At 41.8% G+C, this 13,174-nt stretch overlaps 1 protein-coding gene across 1 annotated transcript in view; it reads right to left on the reverse strand.

Annotated features, from left to right (window-relative positions):
* PRUNE2 (prune homolog 2 with BCH domain) overlaps nt 1–13,174 on the reverse strand; it is a 272,917-nt gene that overhangs the window by 206,142 nt on the left and 53,601 nt on the right. Inside the window, 2 exon segments of the mRNA XM_019463559.2 lie at nt 1,087–1,289; nt 5,701–5,805. Of these exon segments, the coding sequence (XP_019319104.2) occupies nt 1,087–1,289; nt 5,701–5,805 (308 nt within the window).

Consider the following 13,174-nt stretch of genomic DNA (forward strand, 5'->3'; position numbering starts at 1 on the left):
GAGCCCCGCGTCGGGCTCTGTGCTGACAGCCTGGAGCCTGTTTCAGATTCTGTGTCTCCCTCTCTCTCTGCCCCTCCCCCACTCACTCTCTGTCTCTGTCTCTCTCCACCCCCCCCCCAAAAAAAATTGAATAAAACATTTAAAAAAATTTTTATGGGTGTGTGGGTGGCTCAGTCGGTTAAGCCTCAAGCCTCTGACTTTGGTCCAGGTCATGATCTCATGATTTGTGGGTTTGAGCCCCGTATCAGGCTCTGTGCTGACAGCTCGGAGCCTAGAGCCTGCTTCACATTCTGTGTCTCCCTCTCTCTCCGCCCCTCCCCTGCTCGTGCTCTGTCTCTCTCTCTCAAAAATAAATACAGATTTAAAAAAAAATTTTTAAGATTTAAATAAAAGGGCATTTTGGGGCTGGGTTGGAAAGTCCTTGAAGGTAGACAATTTGTCTCATTCCTCTTTACGTACCTCGAGATTCTTGCACTAGTTAGCAACTCCTAAGTACGTACTGAAGGAGGCAGAAGACCCACATTGAATCCAAACTCTTCTACTAACTTCATGTGGTACCCCTGCAACAGTGGGTCTCAGATTTCTTGTCCATAAAATAACAAGTTTGAACTGCACGGACTTTCAAAAATCCATCCCGCTCTTATAGTATAAAATGGCATGAATGAAAGAGCCAATGATCAAATGACTTTCACAGCTGTTCTCTACAAGTTTTCACTTCACCACTGAGATGTCTTTCTTGAGAACGTTTCGGTTTTAGTTAGCATGTAATTTCATTTTTCATTACACATTTACAGCATCAGTACATAGGACTGTTGTGTTGCTACAATAAACTGTTTCAGATTGTTCAAAATCATAATTTTGGTCAATTCTCCAAGAACTTTCCACTCAGAGATGTCATATTTGAAATGCAAAGGCCAAAACAGAGAGCTGGCATGGCCCAAAGTTTGCCATAAGAGAACAAAAAATATTCTTTTTCTTCCGATGTCCTCTGCCTTTAATGCATCTCCCTAAGCCACAAAAGTCCTGAATGAGGTGGTACTTTTCCCATAAGGGCCTTGGTTAAAGGCCTTACCTCCAGAGCCTTACCTCGCCAGCACATTGCTGCCAACGAGCGTTATAGATAACTTCCCTTCATCATTTAGCTGATGCAGATTAATTTCATCTCGGAATATGTGGAACGATTCAGAGATGTTCAGCTCTTCTAAAATAAACCTCGTCTCAGTGAAGTAATTGAATTCAGTTCTTGGTATGTTCAGCACTGGCAAACAGAGAACTCCAGGTGGACTGACCTACCGAGAAGAAAGTTGGCTGAATCACTGACAACAGCGAGAGGAGACAAAGCACAACTCCGTGTTTTACACGCCCGAGGGTAATTGTAAAGCGAACGAAAGTCTTTTGGCCTCACTAACCCGGATGACATTCAAAATCGATTCTTCCCGAACCCAATTAGTAGAGCAGTATCTACAGGCAAATGGCCCCTAATATTTTTTAAACACTTGTTACTCTCCATGAAACCTCTCGTGCCTTATTTTAAATATCTTATGTCTCATTTCAACATCTCCACGATTAAAAATATGTATATGCGCACACACACGCGCACACACACACACACACACACACACACATTCTCCTTTTCAGGGGAAACAAATTCATAGGTCTTTATGGAATTAGCAGAAAATCAGAATGATTACTGCAGGGGGGCGCCTGGGTGGCTCAGTCGGTTAAGCGGCTGACTTCCGCTCAGGTCATGATCTCGCGGTTCGTGAGTTCAAGCCCCGCGTCGGGCTCTGTGCTGACCGCTCAGAGCCTGGAGCCTGTTTCAGATTCTGTGTCTCCCTCTCTCTGACCCTCCCCCGTTCATGCTCTGTCTCTCTCTGTCTCAAAAATAAATAAACGTTAAAAAAAAAATTTAAAAAAAAAAAAAAAAGAATGATTACTGCAGGGCGGATGAGGACTGTGTGATACAGAAAGGCATGTACGTCCCATGTACATGGGATGCCTGCCATTGAGCTCCAGCCAATGGTTTACATGCAAAAATTTCAGGTTTTTTCAGGATAAGAATCTTTCAATTACTCAAGAAAAGCTGAAAATCTAGATCTGAGGCTGTTATCTACGATGTTTGTTACAATTAATTTTTCTAAATTAAAAACACTATGGAGGTTAACAAAAACTCATTTATGAGCCAGAGTTGGCCTACACACTACCAGATTGAGATCTCTGTTCATTTCTTATATTAGAAAAAAAAAATCACATATTAACAAACTTGTTATTAAAAAATTGTTGGGTGGGGGTGCCTGGTTGGCTCAGTCGGTTAACTACCCAACTCTTGATTTCGGCTCAGGTCATGATCTCGCGGTTCGTGGGTTTGAGCCCCATGTCAGGCTCTATGCTGACAGCACGGAGTCTGCTTGGGATTCTCTGTCTTCCTCTCTCTCTGCCCCTCCCCTACCTGTGCTCATGTGCATGCGCTCTCTCTCTCCAAATAAATAAAGTTAAAAAAATGTTTTAAAAAATTGTGGTAAGAAGGGGAAACAGGAGACGGTAGGAGTTGGAGAATTTCAGATTCACATACTTTTCTATAGGAATTTTTTAAAAATAAAGGTTCTTTGAAAAATTACTATGAGTGCACAGCAATAAACCCCAAATATCCCTGAGAGAAGGTGGGGTTTGGTAACACTGAATTTTTGCATAAAGTAAATGGCCTTTGTTTTCACATCATCACCAGCTCTGTCAAAGCATAGTGCTTATTACACAATTTTAATATCTTTGTCATCTATCTCCTTTCCTGGCATTAACAAGGCAGCGATTTTTGTCTTTTTTGTTCAGTCATGTTTCCTAGTGCATAAAACAGTCTGGCACATAGTAGGCATTTAATACTTGTTTGTTGAGTGAAATAAATGAATCACCCATTGCTATAGTATATAAAGCACAAAGCCATTCCAACGAAGTGCTTTTTCTTTTAACTGTCAGGCTAATCCTGAATCACAGTTGGGCAATAATCATTAGAAATTTATGTATAGCCAAATCAAAACCACACTGAGATACCAACTCACACCAGTCAGAGTGGCTAAAATGAACAAATCAGGAGACTATAGATGCTGGCAAGGATGTGGAGAAACGGGAACCCCCTTGCACTGTTGGTGGGAATGCAAACTGGTGCAGCCGCTCTGGAAAACAGTGTGGAGGTTCCTCAAAAAATTAAAAATAGATCTACCCTATGACCCAGCAATAGCACTGCTAGGAATTTACCCAAGGGATACAGGAGTGCTGATGCATAGGGGCACTTGTACCCCAATGTTTATAGCAGCACTCTCAACAATAGCCAAATTATGGAATGAGCCTAAATGTCCATCAACTGATGAATGGATAAAGAAATTGTGGTTTATACACACAATGGAATACTACGTGGCAATGAGAAAGAATGAAATAATGGCCTTTTGTAGCAACGTGGATGGAACTGGAGAGTGTTATGCTAAGTGAAAGAAGTCATACAGAGAAAGACAGATACCATATGTTTTCACTCTTATGTGGATCCTGAGAAAGTTAACAGAAGACCATGGGGGAGGGGAAGGAAAAAAAAAGTTAGAGAGGGAGAGAGCCAAACCGTAAGAGACTCTTAAAAACTGAGAATAAACTGAGAGTTGATGGGGGTGGGAGGGAGAGGAGGGTGGGTGATGGGCATTGAGGAGGGCACCTGTTGAGATGAGCACTGGGTGTGGTATGGAGACCAATTTGACAAAAAATTTCATATTAAAAAAAAAGAAATTTATGTATAGAAATTTACTTTTCCTAATTAGTTGACTGAGTTATCTCTAACTCCTGATACTGAAACTTGAGTCAAGCACATGTGGCCTGAGCCTATCCTGGCAGGATCTTTTTGGAGGCTAGGACCAGAAGAAGGTTTCTAGCCCCCCAACCTCTGCTGGGTGCCTTGGAGAATGCCATTTTTCTTTCTGAAGCTCAGTCTAACCCATCTGTAGAATGGGGCTTACCTACCAGAAGGAAAAGTATTTAAATAGAGTCATACTTGGGAAGCTGCAAAGCTCTGCATTTATTCCACGTTTATACTCTCAGAGGAAGTAGCCACGTTCTCAGAAGAAAATTCAAATGGAGATGCAGACCTTTGGTAGGGGGCAGGGCCAGTAAACTAAGAGGAAGGCACAGAAATATAACAAATTCCAGTATGTGACTCTCCAGTTACTGAAAAGAGGCCATACATCTCTTTACCCATTTTATCTATCACAACTACTTTCTCACTCCTTTGGTTGCGTGTTATATCCATTCAAGACATTGGAGTTGGTGGGGGTGGTGGTGTTATATAATTTCCTTAAGAGTCCACACCACTATCTTTCTAAAGTCCAGTCTTGTTCAGTCAACTCTATGTTCTCGAGACAAGCGGCATTTGTTTTCTAGGAGTCAAAAAGTCCAGTTAATAGGATTAAGTATTTAACATGCATTTCTTCACATAGGCATGTTTATCTCCTTATACCAATTAATCTCCCTTGTAAAGTTCAACAAAGTTTAATATTTTTTAATGTTTGTTGTTTTTTTTTTGAGAGAGAAGGGGGGAGACAGAGCATGAACAGGGGAGGGGCAGAGAGAGAGGGAGACACAGAATCCGAAGCAGGCTCCAGGCTCTGAGGTGTCAGCACAGAGCCCGACGCGGGGCCCGAACTCAAGAACTGTAAGATCATGACCTGAGCTGAAGTCGGATGCTTAACTGACTGAGCCACCCAGGCGCCCCACGTTCAACAAATTTTAAGATAAATTTGATACAAAGTCCATATGCAGAGATCAGAATATTTTACCTGGCTCTCTTGTCAGCTGCTGCCCTAAGTCATTCTTGCCGCCCACAGCTCACTCTAGAAGACTAGGTTTCATGTGAATTTAAATCACCCGAGATCAGCTATGCATACTCTCAGAGCCAAGAATCCAAACAAAATTGGAATAAAACAAATCAGACTCTGGAAAATTAAAAATTCTGTGAAATTGGAAACCGCATCAAGATACTCATAATGTACTTTTTTAGGCTTTGAGGTGACACATTATCACGGGCTGATGAATTTTATGAAATGGCAATTTTAAAACAATTTGTTAATAGGTCTTTTCCACCTCTGTAGGGAGGTTATAGACTTTGCACAGAATACAAAGACTCTCACTCAAGGGAGATCATCACTAACTGAGAATGACCTTGCTGTACAAAGTCAGGGCTAACGGGCAAGAACAGAATATAGATGCGACATGTAACACCTCTGTTACTGAAAATTCCAGCCAATAGGTTCCGAATTGCACGTAATGTTCACACAGGTTATTCTGCACTTACTTCTCTATTCCCAAGGGCAAGACTAACCAACAAGCTGTGATAAAGGAAAACAAGAAATTCTGACCCTTACTTTTGTTAGTTCTCTGAATTCCCATGAAAGTAAACAACTATCATCTATTTTTAAAAATTTGGAAACTGTGACCTTATTGAAATGTCTTATGAGGGAGTCGATAAGAAACAACTAGACCCTACCTAACGCACTGTAGGTGACCAGTAAGTATTTGTTGTTTAATGAATCATAATACATTATTCTCGGCAACAATAAACCAGAACGTGAAAATGGAAGTGAATAGGTTCCTCGTTTTTCCCGAAAATGTTTGCCCTTGGAAGTTATATCATAATTCACATATAAAAAGCACAGTCTTCTTTCCCCTCACCTTGTCTAGAAAGTAAGCGTACGTGAAGGCGGAAATGAGAGAATCCAACTCACACGATTTATGTCCAATAACCACATGGACCTTCTCCAAGCGTTTGCTTCGATTCTGAAACACATAGCAAACAAAACATCACAATTTGACGTGCAACAGATCGATACAAAAAGGACAGTTTTCCATCTTTTTTTCAAAGGTAGGCCTTGGCTATAGTCACGCACAATTGCAACAATTCCTAAGTTTATGATGAAGTTTTACAGGAGGACATAAGATTGCACAACACGGTTTCAAATTCGGAAATGCTCAAATTGTAGCGCACGGTTCAGGAACAGAAAATTGTGAGCTCACCACCTCAGGAGCCTCCCCAGGTGACCTCTGCCTCTGGCCTCCACGGGTGAAGGGCAGGGAGAGACCAAAGGAAGAGGCGGGACCACTTCAAGTTTGGCAGGCGGTAGTTTAATAAACAAGGAGACTTATTTCCAAGGCTTGTCTTGGGCACCTGCAAGATGGGTAGATCTTCACGTCCACCTGCCAGAATTTTAAAAATTTTATGGAGGCCGTAACTGGGCTCAGTCATGTGTGGTCTCAACACCACATTACTCTCTCAAGGCTGCATCCTTGGAGCAGCTCCCATGGTGGGAACGGTGGGCAGAACATACATTCCAAGGACAGGGGAGAGGGTGAGGAGCCTCCAACAGCCCAGGTGTAGCTCAGGGGTCAGCCAACAGTCACGTCCTCTAGATGACCTCTTCCAACAGAAGTGTGGTTTCATTAACATTATCACAGCCTGGGGCACATGGGTGGCTCAGTCGGTTAAGCATCCAACTTCAGCTCAGGCCATGATCTTACGGTTCGTGGGTTCGAGCTCCGCATCAGGCTCTGTGCTGACAGCTCAGAGCCTGGAGCCTGTTTCGGATTCTGTGTCTCCCTTTCTCTCTGCCCCTCCCCCCATTCATGCTCTCGCTCTCTCTCTCTCTCAAAAATAAACATTAAAAAAATGTAAAAAAAACATTATCACAGTCTAACTTGATATGAATTGTATCTCTGAGTCATAATTTTTTAGTAAAAGATTTTAGTCCAAAGGGAAGTTCCATAGTATAGCGGCCCCCCGTTTATCTGCAAAGGATACATTCCAAGAGCCCCAGTGGATGCCCGGAACTGCTGATAATACTGAACCCTATATATACTCTCTTTTTTCTTGTACGTACATACCTATGAATAAAGTTTATAAATTAGGCCTCGTAAGAGATTAACAACAACAATAATAAAATAGAACAATTACAGCACTATACTGTAATAAAAGTTGTGTGAATGTGGCCTCTCTCTGAATATCTTCATGTACTGTACTCACCCTTCTTGTGATGGTGTGAGATGATAAAATGCCTACGTGGTGAGAGGAAGGAGGTGAATGACGTAGGCACGTGACATAGGCCGCTCTTGACCTTCTGACCACGTGTCAGAGGATCATCTGCTTTTGGCCTGCAGTTGACCGCAGGTAATAGAAATCATGGGACATGAAACCAAGGATAAGGGAGGAGTAGCGTGTTCTATGTCATTTCCTTGTATAAGATGTTCTTAATTTGAGAGACAGTGACTTTTTTCATATGTTCTTGGCACGCAATACACAATTCGGTAGAAATTTATTTTCTCAGGCCGCATTTTGGGTGTCAAGAAATGTTCTCTCTACAGTACATCCCATAACTTAGCAAATGAAAGTGTAACACTTTTCCTTCCCCCGGGAAAGGAATATGGTTAGTAATATTGCTTTAACAATACAGATCAGTTGCGATTAAAAAATGTATACAGTCACGTCTCTGGAAGAGAAGGCATATTGTTTTCTTTCCTGGTTTAACGTAATAGTTACTTGAAACTCCTTTATAGAAGGCTGACCTCCTTGTGAAATACTGGGTTGGAAATGCCAAAGAAATGACTGCTTCTAGAAAATGCTACAACAAAACTGTTCAATAATGATAACTGTAATCAAAATGAACGTCTTTATAGTATGCCAGAGGTGACACATATGTCTGCTTCCCCCACTTTTCACCCTTTGTTTTAACTTCTCTCCTGAGGACTGACTAGAAAGCCAACTCAAGCGCAGTACTGCTCAAAATGGCTAGATAAAAAATTACACTGCTCACGACGATTCCCAGAAAGAGACTTATTCTTTTTTCTACAAAACAAAGAGAAGGCATTATTTGGTAACCTACTAGGTACTTTACAAATGAATCTATGCAATTGTAATTGGTGACACGGGCCTACTGATGTCAGAGTCAGAAACAAGTTTGTAAACAACCAGCTTGTGGCCCGAGAAACATAATAAACTAAAAATCTCAAAGGAAGTTTTAAAGAGTCTGTCAATACAGAGAATAATAGCGGTATCGATATTGCAGACGAGTCATCTAATATGTAATATTGCTGAATTAAAACAAATCTGTATTTTTTCAAAGATACTGAGATGATGATATTTAATAAAACAACATGACTTGAAAATACAATATAAACTCTCTGATTATAATCACAACACCCCGCCCCACCAGCACCACCAACTTTAACCCCCCTTCCGTCGTCTCTCAGCTTCCTTCCCCTAACTTCATAAATTACAAGCTGGCTCACTTGTACCCTTGGGGGATTCTAGTCTAGGCCCAGTTCTCATCTAAAAGCCGGACTGCTTCTCCCGTGCAAGACTGTCAGATGTTCTAGAGGTACCTACAGAAATTTAGGCAAATGGAATTATACTCCATTACAACACAAACAAATGCATTAGGAAATCATATTACTGTAGACAGCCGTTCTTCCGAGAAACTCGAAGGTCTAAGTAGACATTACCTCATTTCTCCTCTCAGATCTTGTAAGGCAGACAGTAAGACGATTAACAATAATTTTTATAGGTCAGTGGAGTCCGTGATGGGGCCAGGATCATTCCCAAACCCCATGGCCCAGTACACGGAGCCCTCTGCTCTGCCCTGCACCAACCACCCCACACTGCCATAATGACTTCATCTACAAAATGAGTGAACATGCATTCTAAATATGCATTCTAAATATAGCAAGGTTTCAGACATTTATAGCACCACACCAAATGACCCCAAAGCTGACCTACCTGCTTTCTTGTCTAGGTTTGGTAATTCCTAGGTACAGCTCTTTGTTCAACACTCAACTTGCATGCCAGACATGGAGGAACCAAGAAGATTTGTGTGTCAGTTTATTTCTAAGACCGAGCCAATTACTACTTAAAAAGAAAAAACTGAAAGAAACTAAATAAGATTGTGAACCCAAAGCATGTTGGACCAATTCTCACAACTCAGGACTCTTTGAAGATTATTATTTATTCGTTCTTGTCCGTTTAAAGGGGAAAAAAAGTACACGTCATCTTACAGGTCAGATCATAGAAGGTCCCGGGACAGAATCTTGAGGGTTCTTTTCGATGCCACGTGCCTCTCTTTTCATGCTCTCCTGTTTCTCGTCTGACCTGCCTTCTTCTCTCACGCTAACCTCCTTCATACTCATGGCCTCTTTGAGTGCCATTTGCTTATGTCTGCTATCTGCGGTCAATGCCCCAGGTCCCAGCTTCCAACACTATCCTCCCCCCGACCCCACCCACTTCCATCAAAGTGTGCCAACCTGGAGCCCATGCTATCAGGGACCAATCTGCTTCTCCACAAGCAACTCCATTCTTCCACTTAAAAAAATTTTTTTTAACGTTTATTTATTTTTGAGAAGAGAGAGACAGAGCATGAGCAGGGGAGGAGAGAGAAAGAGGGAGACATGGAATCTGAAACAGGCTCCAGGCTCCGAGCTGTCAGCACACAGCCCGACGCGGGGCTCGAACTCACGGGCCGCGAGATCGTGACCTGAGCCGAAGTCGGACGCTTAACCGACTGAGCCGCCCAGGCGCCCCTCCATTCTTTCATTTTAAAGAGACTTTCTAGGGATTATGCCATAGTCCAAAAAGATGACCAGAAATTTCAAGTTGGCTGAAAATGTTGGAGCAGACAAATGCAATGTCACAATCGAGGTAACTTTGGTGCCTGCCGATGAGCCTTAGGAGGGAGAGGCTCAACCTCAAAAAATCTCAGATGTTCCTAAGTGCATGAATCCTATCAAAAACCACTAAGATGTAATTGAAGTGTAGCAAAAATTAGAGATTGGAGCAACCATGTTCAGAAAGACTTCTGCCTGCTTAGAGGAATAAAACATAAGATTAGTTATGTGAACTCAAACAGAAGGCGAGCTCAAGAAACATGTAGGATTTGGCTGCTCAAATTGGGGGTCAAGAACCAGAGAAAACAGGCTCCACTTTCAAGCTTCCCAGCACAAATGACCTTGGCAGTGTGAATAGAGCAAGCATAGGGGTCAAGTCCCGGCAGAAAAGACTGGGGATTGATTTCAGGCATCCGAGGACGGTAACAGGGCTCCTTATGAGGCCTATTCTGGTCTATTCTGTGACAAAGGCCCCATCTACAGGGGTAGCAGGTTCAGGGAACTGACTTGATCACAGTGATACTCTCTGTACACGTACCTCTCAGAGCAGGTCTGTGGACCTTTGCCTATTTCACATCTCTGCATATTCATAGACTCACAGATGTCCGATCTTAACATCTACGTCCCTTGATGCAGTTCGAATTAGCATCTGCATTATTTACAAGCAGATAAATTACGCCCAAGTAAAAGTGATAATTTTATCAATTAAATTAATTACTGTCATTCAAGTAATAAACATCTATTTGTGCGATACGGCAGTAAACCAAACAGACGACAATCCCAGCTCTCACGGCATTTGCATTAGCTGCAAGGAGATATGATGAACCAGATAATTAGATAATAATTTGAGGAACAGGGTACACTGAGATGAGGCTCATTTGAAAAGGTGACATTTGAGAAAGACCTGAAGCCAAGAAGTGGGACCTAAGGATATCTTAGGCCAGGAGAATAGCAAGGGCAAAGGCCCTGAGGTGAGAGGATATCCAACGTGTTCAACAAATATTTACTGCCTAGTGCATATATTTTCTGAAGGTGACTTTGTAAACTCCTAGCCAGGAGTGAATAGATCTGGCAAGTAAATACCCACTCCCTAGTATTGACACAAGTTCACCAAGCATTAAAGAATCTCAGGAGACAAAAGATTCATCGCTAAGGCCTATACCCAATATGGCGTAAGCCCAACACAGAATGGAATCCTGATTATGCGTAGAAATAGATACTATATTGCTTTGTCATCTACACTTCCAAATAGATGGGCAAGATCTTTCCTTCATCAACATATAAAAGAAAATATATTGAACGTGCCAGTATTTGAGATCACAATTTTGATATGCTTTCAAAGCGTAATCCTATACAACACTAAAATGAGCCTTCTTAATGAAGTTTACTTATCTCTTTTTCAAAGCCAGCAAAATGCCTAAGCATTAAGACTCAACTGACCATTAAAGGGAATTGCACTTGTCAGGCAAAAAAGCACTTTTCCAACACACCCACAGAAAACAGAATCAATCAGAAAGAAGGCTTCTAGGGCCCTGATGGAAGTCTAGTTCCTCCATTAGTTTGGGGTTTTTTATAGACATATTATTTATTGCCTACTTGGCTAACATACAGGGTATACAGTGTGCTCTTGGATTTGGGGATAGATTCCCGTGGTTCATCGCTTACATACAACACCCAGTGCTCATCCCAATAAGTGCCCTCCTCAATGCCCGTCACCCATTTTCCCCTCTCCCCCCGCCACCTCCCTGCCATCAACCCTCAGTTCGTTCTCTGTATTCAAGAGTGTCTTAAATACAGAGGCACCCCGGTGCCCCTCCACCCACTTTTCTTAAAAAGCCTATGAAAATGTTTTCAAAAATAATTAACTGAAATGCATTGTGTTTTCCCTCTCTCCACCCCCCTCCCATCAACCCTCAGTTTGTTCTCTGTATTTAAGAGTCTCTCATCCTCCATTAGTTTTCTAAGAGCCATATCCGCTGAGAAACGAAGCTGCTCCCACTGATGACCGGACACATTTAAAGTCCCATTATTAACATTTAGTCAACAAGCGTTGCAACACAGTTATGATTTCTCAGACCCATCCTCCTCGACCCACTTTTCTTAAAAATCCTATGCAAATGTTTTCAAAAAATAATTAACTGAAATGCATTGTGTTTTGAAAACATTGTAGACAAAACCCACAGAAGTTGGGAGAGCGTCTTTCCTATCACACGGAAGCAGCAAACATTTCTAAGGCCCTCATCCTTAACCAACAAATGAAAAAGCAAGACAACAAGAAGTTCTCGATTTATCGAGAGTTATCTCCAAAGAAACCCAGGCAAAGAAAACAGTTGGCAGTTGAGCTGGTGTTTCCTTAATTCCTTCTAATTCCACGTCAATGAGGGGTCACCCTGCCTGGAGGCTGCCTGTGGGTGGTCCAGAAAAGGGCCCTGGTTCCTCCCTAGGAGACTCCACATGCCTGTGGCTGCCATGATTCTAAGTGAGAGGACTCAGAGGGTGAGTGGAAGAAAGACTGACATGCTGCTCGTCACCCCAAAGGTCCCCAACTCCACATAAGTCACAATCATCAGGAGAGCCAGGTAGGAGGGGATACAAAAGGGACCACGGCCAAGTGAGCAACAAAGACACAGAGTAACCTGGTCCTCCAAAGGCCCCAGATCAGCTCTGCCAGAGATAGACAAGTCACGTCCCTTGTTCATTTGGTAAACAAATGAGATGCTTTTGCTACCGGCCCTGGGTTTAAGATAACGTCTATAACTCCTCACCTTCTGAATGTCTCATAATCTTATCATTACCCGGATAAAGTTTGCAAGTCAAAGGGAGAGGATGCTGGAGGGAATAAAGGACGTGGCATCCACTAGCCGTCCAAAAAACAAAAACAAAAACAAAAATGCTTATCACTCTGTGCGTGTCCCTAGATCACCGGGATTTTTCCTGCTGATTGAAACCTTTGTATTTTATTTTCTATCTTTGCTTATGTTTCTGGTTAAGAAAAAAGAAAATACATGAAATTATAAAAAGGCAGACACAATGAAAATTAATAAGCCAAAGATAACTACTGTTGAAAGTTCAATAGTTATTGATTATTCACATTTTTAACTTGTATATATATTAACACATGTACTTGACAAAAGTAAGGTACATTCTATTCCCACTCTATATTAGATGCTTCCTTTTGAATCCACTTAGTATGCTATGGACCTTGCTCAAAGATCAAAACTGTAGATCTTTATTCTGTTTAGCTCAAGGATTACAACTGTATGAGCACATATGTGTGTATAAAATTTCTGGAATCAGCATAAGTGCCTTTTAAAAAAGAATCTCCCTGATATCGGCAAACAGGATACTCTATTCCACTGGCTATCTACTCTAGTTTCATTCTTTTTTTTTTTTTTTTTTTTTTAATTTTTTTTTCAACGTTTTTTATTTATTTTTGGGACAGAGAGAGACAGAGCATGAACGGGGGAGGGGCAGAGAGAGAGGGAGACACAGAATCGGA

The sequence above is a fragment of the Panthera pardus genome, unplaced genomic scaffold (genome assembly GCF_024362965.1).
Source record: "Panthera pardus isolate Hobbes unplaced genomic scaffold, ASM2436296v1 HiC_scaffold_20, whole genome shotgun sequence".
Classification (NCBI taxonomy): domain Eukaryota; kingdom Metazoa; phylum Chordata; class Mammalia; order Carnivora; family Felidae; genus Panthera; species Panthera pardus.